The 15,902-nt window shown below is 40.7% G+C and overlaps 2 protein-coding genes across 2 annotated transcripts in view; both read right to left on the bottom strand.

Annotated features, from left to right (window-relative positions):
• LOC109964530 (potassium voltage-gated channel subfamily B member 1-like) overlaps window positions 1-3,986 on the bottom strand; it is a 40,397-nt gene extending 36,411 nt beyond the window's left edge. The window contains exons 1-2 of the mRNA XM_020607901.1: window positions 3,694-3,986; window positions 2,371-3,036 (exon numbers count right to left, since the gene is read on the bottom strand). Of these exons, the coding sequence (XP_020463557.1) occupies window positions 2,371-2,925 (555 nt within the window). The 5' untranslated portion in view covers window positions 2,926-3,036; window positions 3,694-3,986. The remainder of the gene's footprint in view (window positions 1-2,370; window positions 3,037-3,693) is intronic.
• Window positions 3,987-4,911: 925 nt separating this feature from the next.
• On the bottom strand, window positions 4,912-15,810 carry LOC109964506 (prostaglandin I2 (prostacyclin) synthase). Its single transcript, XM_020607841.1, has 10 exons — window positions 14,664-15,810; window positions 13,792-13,915; window positions 13,146-13,321; window positions 12,248-12,391; window positions 11,395-11,525; window positions 10,475-10,656; window positions 7,674-7,815; window positions 7,096-7,277; window positions 5,293-5,444; window positions 4,912-5,171 (listed from the first exon to the last, which is right to left on the bottom strand). The coding sequence occupies exons 1-10, from the start codon at window positions 14,729-14,731 to the stop codon at window positions 5,021-5,023; spliced, it is 1,452 nt and encodes a 483-aa protein (XP_020463497.1). The 5' UTR covers window positions 14,732-15,810; the 3' UTR covers window positions 4,912-5,020.
• Between the last annotated feature and the right edge of the window lie 92 nt (window positions 15,811-15,902).

Here is a 15,902-nt window from a genome sequence, read left to right as displayed (position 1 = left end):
TAGCGGTAGTGAGTTCCACAGTCAAGGGCCATAAACGGCAAATGCACGGTCCCCCCAATTTATGGATCGGGACCGTGGGACCACTAGGGATACGTTTTCCGAGGCGCGCAAGGCTCTGCACGGGACATAAACAGATAAAAGATCTGCCAAGTAAGGTGGGGCAAGGCCGTGTAAGGCTTTAAACACAAATAAAAGAGTCTTAAACATGATCCTAAAATGTACAGGCAGCCAGTGTAAAGTGTGGAGAACCGGAGTAATGTGGGCAAGCCTGGGAGTGTTGGACAGAAGCCGAGCTGCTGCATTTTGGACCAGCTGGACTTTTCTAAGCAGCGACTGAGGTATACCACTTAAATGAGAATAATTTTCTTGGAGATGGGAATGAGTTCATAGCTGATCAGTGAAAGCAGTTCAGCATTACAGTTTTTAAGAAGTGGTAAAGGCCAGATTTTGATTTCTTGTTAATCTAATGCTCTGGTCCTCGCTCTGTCCCTGATCCTTTCTACAGGTATCCCTGGCTCTGGAGCTGATGAACAGTCTCTGGTTACATTAACCTGTGTTTGTGTGTTTGCTGTTTTGTTTTTGTTATGTCCTGATGCTTTTCTTCTTTTCCCTCTCCTCTATCCACTCACTTCAATCAGTTGAGGCAGAAGACCGCCCACCAGGAGCCGGGGTCTGTTTCTGTTGGGCTTGTTCAAGAGGGATTTATTGGGTTTTCCTTATAATAGTGTAGGGTCTAGACCTTACTGTGGAAAGTGCCCTGAGATGTTTGTTGTTGTGAATTGATGCTATACAAATAAATTGAATTGAACTGAATTGAAATTGGTTTGGAAGGTCTGGCAGTCAACATGAATACCAAAGGACCTGCTCTTAGATGTTGCTTTGTCTGTGGTTAATGGTTTCAAATAATCTCAAGGGAGGATGCAGGAACATCCACTTAAATGGGACATGCCATTTAAGCCTATTGGAATTGAATATTTAAAAAAAATAATTAAGAGATTCAATGTCAGGAATGGAGCAGGGTCTTTGAATAGATGAGCTGAATAAATTATGCAGGAACTCCTGGTCAAGGAGGTGTTTGAACTTTTGCTGAGTGATGATTCGACAATAGTATATTTTGTTTCTAAAATACTTTGTATAACGTATTATTCCAGAGAAGGCCTCATGTCTTCTTGACATTAGTCTGTGCACACAAACGTGACTTCTTAAGGCATTTTGATTTGTGATGCACCAATAACAGATGGTGAAAATATCACTTGAAGGCCTGAAAAATTAAAAGCTTGGCATAAAATTTGTGGAACTTTTCTTTCTACTCTTCCTGGTAAATATAAAGTGATTGAAAAGGAGAATAACTCTTAAAATGGCGAAGCTTCAAACAGCTGTTGTATTGTTAAAATGAAAATGGGTAATTATTCGACATTTTAACTGAGTATTGACCCAGTCACTCTTTTGCAAAATTAGTTCACTTAAAATGCTGTTAACATTATTTTACCTATTGATCCAGCAAAGTGAAGTATCCTTGTTCTTTTAATGAGTTAGATGATTGAATACTAGACTGGAAATGAGGTAGGGGTGGGCGGTGAACACAAGAAGAAGTGACTGCAGGGGGTTATAAGAGGGTCTAAAAATTGTTTCAGTAGGCTCGACAGTGATAAGTGTCACTATTTTCATTCTCCGAGGTGTTGCCAGTATAATAAACTAACAGCCAATAATTATACAAGAGATTTACCTGCAGACAACACTGGCTTGGGAACTGAAAGCAATAAACAGAGACAATGAAGGATGTATTCATCTAAAAATGTAACAACAAAAACGGTTTTAATGGACTCCTGCCCCCTATTCTTTTCTTCTCAACAAAGAACACCTGGAGATTGATTATCTAAGCAGTGCAACAAAATTAGTTTCTAAAGCAATGCTTTTCAATACAAGTTGATGAATAAGCAAAACAGAAAGCTCTGACATTCATTTAAGTTCAACATCATCTCTCTCTCTCTCTCTCTTTCTCTCTCATATTCCCTCTCCCTCCAGCACTCCAGCTGCTGAAAGTGACAGATTAAAAGCAGGTTAAAAGAAGGTCAGACATCAGCTCATACCAGTCTCGAAGAGTGGTTTATACTATCTGGATGCTAAAAAGAAATTCTTGTCCTTCTTTGTTTTCATTTCTAACTATTCTAAATTGAAATTGTATTCATTACAACTCCATGAACAGCAGCAAACCTTCCTTCAACTTCTTGATACAGAAATCATTATTTAGAGCATGTAATACAGGGCTGTTGGACAATGTTGCCCTCTCTCAAGGCTAAGTGAACCAATTACTTTCACTTGATCTGCCCAGGCAGTGTGGCAATAACGAAATATTGAGTTGGACATTACCTTAGCAGCAAATGATGAGCTTGGCTTCTCCAGGAGGTCCCAGAGTTTCTTCCTCTTATCGGAACAACATGTGGTGGAAAACTCGTCTCCTTCCCTCTCCCTCTGGTTCTCGGCTTCTCTTTTGAGCTCTTCGTTCATTTGCTCCTTTTTCTGGTGATACCTGGCCTGGCAGCAGGACTCCAGGTAGATCTCATCGATGCCCCAGAAGTCCAGCTCTTGACTAAAAGACAGGGCGCACATTTCCTCCATCATGTGCAACTTCCCAGTGCGGTAGAAGTTCAGGATGGAGGTGAAGGCGCCGGGGTGCCTGTCAAAAAAGTACTCATTGCTGTCCAAGCTGTAGTCGTCACATATCTCCATGATAGAGTCATGGGTGTTGCAGTCTCTCAGTTTGCCCAGTCTTGTGCGGGGCAGCCTGTCTAACGTCCTCCACAGGACTTCATGGAGAAGGCCCCCGACGTTGAGTCTCACTCGGCTGCAGTGGTTCTTGCTCCGGATGATGTCCATCGTATCTGGCGGCAGAGTGCTGGCCGACTGAGAACTTGCTTTGATCATCTTCACTCAAGTCACTCAGTCGCTTGAAAAGACTGGACGATGGAGTCTGGCAGATTAAGAAGACATAGTCCTGTTGGTGACCACCTCAGGGTCCGTCATCCTTTCCTGTGGCTGCAGTGAATGAACAAAGACATTGAGATGAAGTTGAACAGTCGCTGCCGTTGTCCTATGTCAGAGAGTTTACCCACTCATCAGAGAACCAGATGGATGCGCTGTCCGGTGCTGAAACGCCCGTCTATCACTACAGACCTGCGTCTGTCGCTGTCCACGAACTCTGGTGCTGAAACGTCTCCTGGGACAGCGATCAATCGCGAATACGAATGTTCTGCCAAAGTGTTCATTAGAGGGATCTTAGCTGGACTAACAGCGATTATCAACTTTGTTTAAGACCCCAGAACACATTATATCATCCTCAAATACCAGCCTGCAGACTAACTTTCAAGTTCTTGGTAGTGTTGCCCGCCCATTAGAGAATTATTTTTCCTTTTAAAGAACAGCGATTATAATGATATATAAAGTTAATTTTAGCTGCAGCGAACATGGCAAAATTATTATTTCTAACTAAGTTATGCCACAGAAGTATATATTTACTGTAAACAAATGTCTACACGATCTGTCAATCACGCCAGTAATATTGTACGATGCGCCATATAGGCTAGGCGCATAATATAGCGCGCAAACCAAGTAGGCTACGGAGCCTTATAGCCGATTAAAATGAAATCCGAAACTAAAATATATTAGAACACAGTCAAGAAATATGATACATACCAGTCTTCCATATATCCCGGTTCACCTCTTGGACGCGCACTCGCAACATTTCAAGAGTAAATGCGTTTAAACTTATGTCCGTCCAGATCTCCGGCGCTCTGCTTGGAGCTGGTGGAGGCATCATGGACTACGTACCGACATACTGAAAAATATAACAGTTTTAAACAGACATCACTATGTCCAGTCTCCCCTGTCCTCTCCCACATGGGCCGAATCAACAAGTAGACTCTTGAGAGTAGCTGGGGAAGCGCTCTGCACCTCCCTTCTACCTGTTCATAGTGTGTGTGACGCTTTCCGGCGCCTGTGACTGTGAACGGGATTCTGCAGAGGCTGATTTCATTGAGACTCCTCCAGCGGCGCAGCCTGTGTGATATTAACCCTTACACAGCCAGCGAGCCACAGCTCAGTGGATCCACATTGTTGTAGGTGACCAAACGATGTTTTACACTAGGTATCCTCGTCCTTGGACATAATTGGATTAAAAGCTTAGTTATTTTTTACGAAGTTACTATAATCTTATAGACATCATGGCTAAACTGTTCAGGAGTATTATTATAGATCATTTTGGAAGTAAGGCCTCAAAATGCACCACAATAATAGAACATTATTCAGTCAAGCAGAGACAATCTGAGAGGCTTGGTTGCATGACACAGTCAGGTTCAATGTAAAAGTTATTCATTAAGCCACACAACAGGACTTAACGCTTTGGAGACACAATTAAACTGATGCCAAACCAAACCAAAACACCACTGCTCAAATTTAATAGATATGCTAAATGTGAGTAGAAGTAGGTTTAAGTTGTTCCTTCAAAAACCTGCAGAGTTCCTTACAATTTATGGTGGATCCACCTTGGACCAGCTGCTTTTTACACAACATATAAATCTAAACTTTCCACTCAGCTTCACTCTGCAAACAGCAGGCATGTGTCAGTGTGACAGATGTGTGGCCGGCTCTGTTTACAGTACAGGCAGTCCCCTCATTATGCTCAGGCTCTGCGTTTAACACACAAAACCATATTCTAGCCCTCAGCGTTGTACAGATCCCCCCAAAAATGACATGTTCAAGGCCCTAGTCATATTTCAATGACTTTTTTTTGTTTTACTCACAATTTAATAATTACAGCATGTGGCAATAATTGACTTGAACAAATCACTGTCTCAAAAACATTAACATATTATATACAATGTATTATGTATTGTTAAATAACAAAATAATTATATACTGTATAATACAAATATAAAAAACAATGGTACAAAGTGACAGCGTCATCAACATGTATGAGTTGAAATGTGCAGAAAACACATGTGCTTTGCTTGTTTTTGAACTCCTAGTGTGTATTCTTTGGTTTATATCGGACAAGCAAGTCCCCCTTTGGCTGTAGCATCCCAAATCCATAATGACTTGGATTCACCTCCGGCATCTGAGCATTTAGGTCACACAGCTCCAAATCGTAGTTAGTCAACACCATGTAAGCAAACCTCACGAGTAAACACAGATGAAACACAAAATTAGGACAAGCTGAAATAAAAATTAATTAAATCCTTGACATTTTGAGGTCAATCATTAGGTTATATGGTGCACTAATTCTAGGACACTTACTGTTTGATGGTATTGATAGCAAACTGCTTTCCCACACAACCATTGGTCCCTGCACCCCATGGCATGGTGTAATATTTCAGGCACCTCCCTGCTTTATAAAAATCTTTCTTCACTGAGCCGTCTTCATTCAGGAAGCGGTCATACTTATATTTCTAAAAAGGAAACATTTTTAGCAGACATTAGATGCAAGCAATGAGAAATGGCAGATCTAATAGGGGGTATAAAGATAAACCCATCCATCCATTATCTATACCGCGTATCCTGACATTGGGCGGGGTACACCCTGGTCAGGTCACCAGTCTATTACAGGACTGACATTTAGAGACAGACCTAAGCTGCATGTCTTTGGACTGTGGGAGGAAGGCAAAGTACCTGGAGAAAAACCAATCAGGCACAGAGAGGACATGCAAACAGATCAGCAGGTGCTCATACCCAGACCCTTCTTCCTGTGGTGCGACAGTGCTAACCACTGTTCCATCATGCCGCCCATACAAACCATTATGAATCAAAAAAGCTATAGAAAAGTCATATTTACAGCTGCATCGGGTGAAAACCACAGATTTGAACAAAATGTGTTTAAAAATTTGCTTTGCCCTAGTGTGTGCCTTTCCTGTGTGTGTATGCATATGTGTGACGCACCATCTCCTGCCAGTGTTCAATATCATGCCTACTTCTTAAAGATGCAGGTCCTGAATAAAATGCCGGGAACAGTACAGATAGGAGCAGACAGTGCTAACAATAGTGTTAGCAACCACTTTCAGAGTGCAGAACATGCAGCGCTTGTGTCGAGTGTACCGGGAGAAACATGAACCTTGCTAGTATCAACATTACAAAGGTGACGTATTGTTGAACTGATGGAAACAGCACAGTTTGCTGTTTGAGGAAAGTAACAATGCCACAGTTGTTAGGAGCTACATCACCTGATAATTCCACTTGGGTTGAAGTCAATAACTGAAGCTATTTCATTTACAAGGATGCACCTGTGTTGTTGAAAATCTGAGATTTGGACCAATGACAGTGATTCTGACGCTGAGGCACACACAGACAGGTCAGCAAGATTGAAGTCAAAAATGCATTCCAGCTCTGTATGATAAGGTGAAACAGCAGCTGGAGTTTTACTGTTCACCAGTGCTCGTTGTTTACTATTGTTAAAAAGAGCAAACATGTTCTGTCTATTTGGCTTTTGCTGCTTGAAATACAACAGAGCTTTGAGGAAATGCCGACTCTTTTTAATTTTATACTCTAAACAGATGCTTTAATGCATGTAGTCTTTCAAATAAAAGCTAAATTACAATTGAATATCTGCTGAATCAAACTGAAATCATTCTGAATCACACTGTATCATATTATTACAAATTCTGCTGTATTGTTTTTGTATCTAATCGTGGACCACGTCCTGAGATGTGTATCAAATATTGTGAGGAGAGATACACAACCCTAATGTCTACAAAAATAACAGTGTTGTTTGCTTGTAGAATTTCTGGTGAACAGATTTTTTTTAAAGCAGCCTTGCAACATCCTTTCCACACGTATCAGAAGCGTTTCTTTTCCCGTGCTTGGCTAATCTCTCATTGGTCCACAGCTCTGGGTTGGACCTCTCACTGGGCAAGACAAGGTCAGCTCTGTGCAGGTGTTGGTTCCACCTTACATAAACAGCTACAGGTGCTAATTTCTCTTAAGTCTGCCTCCAGCTAGTCCCAAAGATAATTACTACTATTCTTGTTGGCAACACAGGAAGGTTTTAATGGAGTGGAGAGTTTGGGAACAGGAAAACTATTACTTTAACAAAACAAGACAACAAACCTGCGGCTCTTGGTAAATCTCCGGGTCCATTTGAGGGCTGTTGAAGGGAAACAAGCACACTCTGTCTCCTTTTCTGAGCAGGTACTCTTGGCCATCTGCCATGTGGAGTTTCTTTTCCTGCACAACCTCTCTTGTGATGAAGGGGGCAGCAGTGAGTCTCAGTGTCTCTTCCAAGGCACTGTCTGGAAAGGTGCAGAAATAAAGGGTGGTAATAACGGCGAAAGAGCAGCAGCATTTTTTTTTCCTCACAAATATTTCTACAGAGTTTTCTTTAGTTTTAAGGCTTTTTATAGGTACTCTAGTTAATTTATTTGACATTATGCCTAGTTTGCTTTTGGGTGTATTACTCCAACATTTCTCTAAGCTGTACTCTGTCAAGAATGAAATTAGTTGTAACAAATTTGTCATTTTGTGCACTATATATGTACATTAGTACTGTACAATACTATACTTGGTTCTGCAAAAAGAATTAAAGGGTGAATTCAAACTATGGTTTGCATGTAATTTTACTGACACACATCAACCTACTACCACTAAATGTTCTTCTGTTCACACACACGCTGGGATAAAGCCCTCACCAAACACAGGAGTTTTCACAGCTCTGTCCATGAAAGGAGCCTCCTGCGAGATCCAGCTGAACTCCCTCTTCACCGCTGTCAGAGCTGGAGGATTTGTCAACAAGTAGCCCAAAAGCCAAAATGCAGCAGGACCAACATTACCCTGGAAACAAGCAAAGACTCGGATGAGCACTATGATAAGTCTGTCTCTCACGCTCCTGGCGTTGCATAGTGAGGGCGCAGGTGGTTATTTGGTACAGACAAATAAAAACATCACATGTTGATCTTTTGCTAGCGCTGCAACAAAGCACACGTTTCAAATAAAATTAAGCTCAATTCAATCAAAGACCCTAATGAATCACCAGTGCTGACATGCTGAAAAATAACAGCTTCCTTTCATGTGTCTGGGATGAGGAGAGTTGTGCTCTGGATAGTCTCACTACTGGCAAAGCACAGCGTGCTAATGGTTTACTTAAAAAGGGAAACCATTGGAAACCTGACATCCCCTGCCATCTGCCTGTGTGTGAGGGTGGGTTGTTGAAGCTATTTTATTCTATGGCAAGCCACAGCACTGTCTGCCAAGAGTAGAAAATAGTATAACGTAGTGGACGCCACAGAAACACAAATACGCTACAAAGTGTGATTAAAGATGACTTTACAGAACATAAACACTGCTGATGAAAGAAGCTGTGTATCCACTAAAAGGAGCATCACAATGACACGACATTACCCAGACTTTTAGTAGATGCAGCCTAGAATACATATATACACTGATTGTGGTTACAATACAGCATGAACCTTCTCTAACAAGTCTTCTGTAAGTTCAAGTACATCATGCAAAAAACATGCTAATTTCTCTCACTAAAGTAAAGTTTTAGGTGAACTGAACATATGAGTCAGAGACAACTAAAGCTATGACTCAAAACGTGTAAATCACATGGAAATAAACCAGTGACAAGTGCAAAAAAGGATGAGTAAGCAGGCTGCAGGATATGGCTAATGCTGAAATAAATGTCTGATTAACACCTCTGATGAAACTGTAGGAATATAAGGCAAGACTGTACGAGTCTAAACTGAGTCCAGTCAAATGATGAAGTAATTTGATCAATGACATAAAAATATCAAAGTTCAATACCCACCACTAATAACTGTGTAATCTGACATAGTGACCATCACATCAATTGTGTAGTCTGAACCAGGCATTAGTTGACTAACAGGCTAATCTTGTCAGTCCAGTAGAACACTCTGGTTATTGCTAATGTGACACAAAGCACTACGCTAGACATAGCTTGAACTACCAGGTCCTTAATATTATCAAAACAAATGTTAGCTTTAGCTGCAAACCCAGAGAAGAAAGAACACAGCATCTGAATCAAATTTGAGTCCTTTGGCTGCTTTTAATTTTTTCCATCTCAAAAAGCCAAACTGATGTTTAACCATGGTTTTTGTTCTTCGTCTCACTCGCTCTGCATATACGAACACCACCTCTTCGGTCTGACACCCAATGGCGTCAGGCCGATGGCTGGCTGTTTGAAATTTGTGGTTAAAAAAATGGTTCTTATAACCGTCACTGGGTGGCTAATTTATGGACAACGTCTTAACAACACTGGGCAGAGAAGCTGGAATAACAACAGAAGGGCTGTAGGTAGTAGAGTGGTAGTATAGCAGAGAGCCACCACATTTTGTCCCATTTTCACTTGGCTTCTCAGACAATGCTTTAGTGAATGCACCTTTAATCAGAAATTCCACCACACTCAACATTCAGCTATATAGTTATCTCACATTTTGAGTTTACCTTTGTGGCTGCTAGTGAATAATCAGACCTTTGGTCTTTGTAACCTCAAGACCAACTCGAGTTCAATTCAAGACCAAAACTAATATACAGTAGGCAATAGCCTAATTTTTGCCTCGAAAATGTAAAAATAAATTATTTTATTGGGTTTTTTGAAGAATTTTTAAGGTGGGAAGAATTTAGGTAAGTATGTGGACACTGCTCCATAACTAAGCTTTAAAAATCAAACCAATTTAAAGGATTTTGACTAATTATATAATTCTCATACTTAGATTTTTCAAGAGAAATATTTTAAATGCTGTACTGTAGTGACAGAGAAAACTATCAGTAAAGTTGCCATATATTTTATTTTGATGCAAAAAGTGCCATAGCAGCCTTCATCCATGTGAAGCCTGACACCATTAAAAACACTGTCTCGCCACTGATATTTGCAATCCTACTTCATGTTACCGAAGTCCTGTCATGGCTAGTCCACTCAAAGGCAGACTAACTGCTGTGAAAGCTAAGGTGAACAGCACACTCATGTGCCCAACATGAATACTGCACCTCTTTGTATCTACTTTGAGGTCAGTCTCACTTCCTTAAATTGTCCCTACGTTTCCCTCACTTGTGTCTTTTCCTTGTTTTTTTTAGACCCGCCTACGAAAGCTATGAGGAAAATAGGCAAGGAGAAAATGTAAAAAGGAAAGGAATTGAGGAAAGGACCTTTCCTCTGGCCCTTCATCTGAAGTGTCCAACCATCAACTGATTTTTGATAAAGGGGCATCGGTCCCTAAAGAATTCCATTAACATGTCTCCTCAAAACCCTCCAAGCTCCAGTCCTTCAAGATGACAGATGTCTGGGTCGAGCAAAGAGCAATCAAATACGGGAAATGGGTTTTACCCATGGCCTCTTTGAGTTCAAGTCTTCGGGTCATGTGCGACAAAAACAACCCCACAGAGATATAGTGGCAGCGAGGTTGTCTGACTACAAAGGTAATCTGCCTAATCTGTAGATGTGATCGCACCTTTGTTCTGACATCTGACTCACCTGTGTAGCCCAGAGTTGCATCAGTAGTGCCTTCGTCTGTGTCTCCTCATCAGCCCCTTCCTCCTGTAGGAGACACCTGTAAGCGTGAAGCCAGAGGCTTGACCCTGCGTCTTCAGTCAGACCTGCTGGAGCCAAAGCCTCCCACAGTTTGTCTCGAATGCTCTGGGCTGTCCTCTTCTCGTCTGCCATGTAAACATAAACATCACAAAGTGAGTGAGTGAGTGAGTGAGTCACAGGCAAAATACAAACAGGTAAACTTAATGTGAATGTCTTGAATGAACTGCCAGGTTTATAAACTGATATTGTGTACATGAAGTGGTAGAAGAACAATATTTCAAGTATGACTGGCACAATTGGAGGAGTTGTGCAGTAAAATTGCAACTAGCTGACTCTCCTGAACAACTATTAACACTATCCAGTATAAGGAGAAACATGGCCTGGCGGAAAGAAGGTGCCTTCAAAAACACAAAGCCTTGTGTAAGTGGGTAAGTGAAACTCTCCATAGCAACCGCAAAACAAAGGTGCTGATTGACGATGTCAAACCACATTAGCTGACACACAGTGACTAAATGCAAATTGAGGGCAAATGTCACACCTTTTCCTGACTCACTGCTTGTAATGCTGATGATCTCTATTTCCACCTGATTTGCAAGTGACATTTTCAGAGACAGTAGTGCCTTCAGACAACTGCAGATACTTTGTCAGTATATGAGGAATATTACTTGTACGTGTCATTATTGCTGAATGTTTTACGTTTCTTTCCTACCCGTCTGGGAGTTACCACAAAATTTTGTTGTACTGGAGACAATGACAAATAAAGGAACTATCTGTCTGACTTAAGTCCCAGAAAGTTTTTGATCTAGACAGCCTTTGGGTCAGTATACAGTCCCTCAGCTGACTGGTGGTTCCTGTGTCAGTACCTGACTTTAGTGTGCCCCTTGCTATTTTGGTTAAGAGACCATCAAACTTTTTGTAATCCTCATAGACACTTGAGAGATCTGCACTGCTGTTGTTGTTCTTCTCTCCTCCAAACAGTGTCAGGTACCCTGCCCTGCAAAAAAAAAAGAGCACAGGCAAAAAGTGAGGGCATGTGCGAGACCCTGTGGTTTATGATTGACAACCTTTTTTTTTGTTTTGATAAAATAATTGCCAGCCCACACGATATTTCATAACACATGAGCAATTAATTCCCTTTCAACTGAAAATTTTCCACCGGCCCATACAACACACAGCATCTTTTTTGTGTCTGAGGTGTCGCCATGTGGCGTCACAGTAAAAAACTGCCATGATATACTGTTCCACATTCCAGAAAAGCTCTCTACTTTGTTTATCAACGATGCCTTTCATCTTGACAGGGTGATTTACATCTGCTCTGCCAAAACTAGTTGCATGTTCAACTGGAAGGGTGACCTGATTTACTTGGTACTGCCATCCTAGTTTTTTTATGCAACGCAAAAGACAAGACATGAACAGGACAGGGAAGACAAACCAATGGATACAGGACATTAACAAAAGGTCAAAGGGATACTACAAGGTGTATGTCAAGTGTGCGGATGGCAGAGGGCAGACCCAGTGCTTGGTTCCCTCCAACATCTGTTCTGCCAAAATGAGTTCAACCAGAGAGGTGGCCTCGTTTGTTTGCGTTTGTTTCTTGATGCATTTACAAACAGAACCTCAGAGTCGACCAGCGTGTAAACTGTTTAACTGAAGGTTTAAGGCACAAATGTGTGCTATTTTTGCCATAGTTAAGAGTGTGTGTCGGGCCTTTCATACTTAAAGAGTAAGCTGTAAGAGAAGTCGAACAGTCCCTTCTGTTTCCAGTCTTTCTGGTTCTGAGGCATCTCAGCTTTCAGCAAAGCTTTCAGGTGTCTGCTCATGGTGCTGTTGAGGGCAGCCAAATTCATTCCCATAAAGTGTCTGTAGACACAACAGTTTAGAGGAGACACAAAAAGAAATAATTTACTGTCACTGTACATTATGTCATGCTAATTGCTGGTGTGGTCAAAACAGTGCAATTACTCAGTGACACATATTAAAATTCACCAGGTGACTTAGTTGCCCTACATAGAGTTGCAAGAAAAAGTAATTCCACTGTTTGCAATTTCCTGGTTTTCTGCATAAATTGGTCATGAAATGTGATTTGATCTTCACCAAAGTTACAAATATCAAACACAATATTTCTAAGCTGATAAAACACAGTCATGACCTTTTAGGTCTTTATTGAACAGACATATTGTTTATGTTTTATCATCTTAAAAATATTATTATTATTATATATTAATATTATGTTTGTTGATATTTGTGACTTTGGTGAAGAACAGATCAGAGTTCATGACAAACCTATGGAGAAAACCAGGAAACTACAAGCATGACCTTTTCTTGTGACTTGTATTATACGAAGTAAATTTATGGGTAGAGTGGTAAGATGATGAGTAAAGAAAGAAGGGGAAAACTCAAATGAAAAATCCAAGAAACTCTAAAAATGGATTCCCTGAAATGGGAAGTGTGTTCTATAAAAACATCCACAGCTATACTGTTCATTACATACCATTCATAAGACCAGAGCTGGTGGATTTTCAGAAACAAATTTCACTTCCACATTTATATGAAATGAAATTGAAAACCTACAAGCTACACCTTCAGTCAGGAGTGCAGAGTATTAAGGACATACAGTGTCATCATGGCTTTTGCTTTAGCCATCTGCCGGTGTGAGAGCCGCAGCTTGAAGATTCTCTCCATCAGCACCTGTGCATAGCGAGTAAAGTCCAGGGACTCTGAGTCATTCATAACCGAGTCATATGAGTGTGGATCCAGCAGCACAGTCACGTAACGTCCAGCAACACGCACCTGCAGAGCATCAGTGCACAGCAAGGGTTCACAATTTGAAAACAAGCACAAAATTCTATGTCTCCTCTAAAATACACTTCCCTCTATCACACATAGGAAATGGAGCTTTCTCATGTTCCCCTTTTGTTCTGATTCCACATTAAAACATTCAGTATCATCTAATGTGTAGAATAGTAAAGTTTCTTCTTGACTTTGGCAACAGCAGTTGACAAAACTATCTCACCTCAAGCCCCATTTAGTAGCTGTCCTAGCATTTTTGACAGAGATGACATTATCATCATCAGTGGAGGGAGTCTGTACAATTTTACAAAACTAAATGCTTAAATCTCAGTCTTCACACTGTGAAGATCAACTTCTAAACTAACAAGGACTATAGTACTTTAAGTCCTTAGAATAATGAACCCTGAACTATCCACAGAAGTGTTATTGTTTAGAAAAAAGTATAACATCTTTAGGTTTCTTGTACTCACTGTGAAAATGTTGCCATGTTTCAGCTTCATTCGATTCAAGAACTTGGAAGCATCTTTTCCAAATTCAAGTGCATGGCCTAACCATGGGATAATGCCTCTGTCTAGAGGCGGATCACTCTTGGATCTAAAACAAAAATTACAATCAGAGTGTAACTGTTTTGTGTATTATCAAGAAAGGGGACCACACATACAGTCCTGGGCAGTAAACAAGCCAGTGATTCAAATACACAATTATTATTTGCTGTCTGCCACAGTTAAATAGATAACATTAATATTTCGTCTTCCAGCTGCTATAGTGTACACACAATACTGTGTTTACATGATGAGGCTTTTATCATGAGTTTAACCTTATGAAGGAGTTGGTGAATTTAAAAACAGAGATTAAATACATATCATTAGCCTACATTACATGTTTTAGTTATTATTATTAGTAGTAATAAAAAAGGCAAACAAAAAGTAGTAAGGCGCCAACACAGGGCCACTTCTCAGATTAACACTAGTAGTTTAACCACATTCCTTGGACTGGAGAAAAAACAAGGCTGCGCACTAACATAACAAAACAGATGGGTTTTCATGGGTGTTGTAGTAAAAACATGTGGTTACTCCTTTCGTTATTACCTACGTTGTTGTGATGATGATAACCTCAGTAGCCTAAAAATGATTTTAAACCAGCCGCGAATTTGCATTAGAATTACTACCGTGAAGAATAAATGCCGAATTTAAGACCCATGCAGCCCAAAGGCGAAAGCAGAGGATGACAAGAACAAACTAGTTTCTGTTTTTAAAACAATGGGTTTCCTTTCTTTTCTTGTCCCTGGTCACAAAGTATGGACGATGTGAATGGACGACAGGTGAATCAAATAGGAACTTACCTCGATCTCTGTGTGAGAATGAAATAGAGCAAAATGACTTGGACAAGCAATAAAATGGTCCAGATCATCTCGTGTTCTTGTGTTTATCTTCCCGGTGCGCAATCACTGGCTTCCCTCAGCACCCACATGGCGTTTATATGTGGCTTCACCCACTGTGACGTCACGCATCGCCGCTCCAGCAGGACTGCACCTCTATGCTGTTCATTAGGCGACCTCTTTAACGTGTGTCGTGCTTGTTTCTTACTTTGTACTTTCACTGAATTTCAACTAAATTTTTGAACGCGGGACATTTACTTGTAACAGAGTATTTATACACTGTGGTATTAAACTCAACACTGCAGTCAAAGGTTTTGACATATTCCCTTGAATTGAACGGGAGAGTATCCAAACTTCTGACTGCTAATGTAAATAAAGGATCTGAGTACTTCTTCCACTACTGCGTTTACAGTATGCCCGTTTGTAGCTGTAACTTGGCATGGCGTGAACAACTGGGCTGATGTTGCTGGTGAGATGAACTAAATGACGGCCAATCCATATAATCATCAAGAACACATGGAGATGCGCACATATTTAAAGCTACAGGTGACATTACTGTAGATACAGTTTTGGCTTTATGAATTCCACTTCTCATTCATTGTGGCAATAGAAATGTTACAAACTTTTCTTACGTCTGGGAGGGCTGTTTTGGCTATGGCTCCCCATAACTCGAACACAGCTCAATGGTTAACAAATAATTCTCTAGTTTGATACCTGTAGTTCATCCCTACTAACCAACATTACGTAACCTACTGTTTACCTCTTTTCATTTTGTTTCAGGTCATTAGTTATGGTAAGGACGGGTAAGCCCACACGTTTGCCTGCTTGGAAATGCCCTGGAGGTGATGGGAGCGTCACATGCTTGTCAAAAGGATAAAGGAAGTTGGTGCCTGCAAATGTTCACGTAAACGCTGCGATATTCCTGTCATTCAATTTGAGTCACTAGACACAATATTTCCTTTTTGGTTTAATGTTACCTCCTGTACTCCCCGTCTGGTGTCACCACATCAAATACGAAATGTGTAATAAAAAGCGTGATTTTTATAGCAACGTGCTGCCTTACAAGTATAAAAAACAAACACACCCCCATACTCTAATTCTTTCCCGCAGCTGTTGCAGCAGCTCAGATATAAAATACTCAACATATATTAAAACGGTTTTCAACCAGAACTTATTCTACTCCGGGTGATAACAATACATTAA

This window comes from Monopterus albus, unplaced genomic scaffold (genome assembly GCF_001952655.1).
Source record: "Monopterus albus unplaced genomic scaffold, M_albus_1.0 scaffold89.1, whole genome shotgun sequence".
Taxonomy (NCBI): domain Eukaryota; kingdom Metazoa; phylum Chordata; class Actinopteri; order Synbranchiformes; family Synbranchidae; genus Monopterus; species Monopterus albus.
This window is presented reverse-complemented; position numbering and strand designations above follow the sequence as displayed.

Coding starts and splice junctions, on each gene's coding strand:
- LOC109964506 (XM_020607841.1), bottom strand. CDS start 14,731: ATGATCTGGACCATTTTATTGCTTGTCCAAGTCATTTTGCTCTATTTC. Junction 12,392..13,145: donor GCAAAAGCCATGATGACACT/GTATGTCCTTAA, acceptor TTGTGTCTACAG/ACACTTTATGGGAATGAATT. Junction 7,278..7,673: donor TGTGAAAACTCCTGTGTTTG/GTGAGGGCTTTA, acceptor GCACCTTTCCAG/ACAGTGCCTTGGAAGAGACA.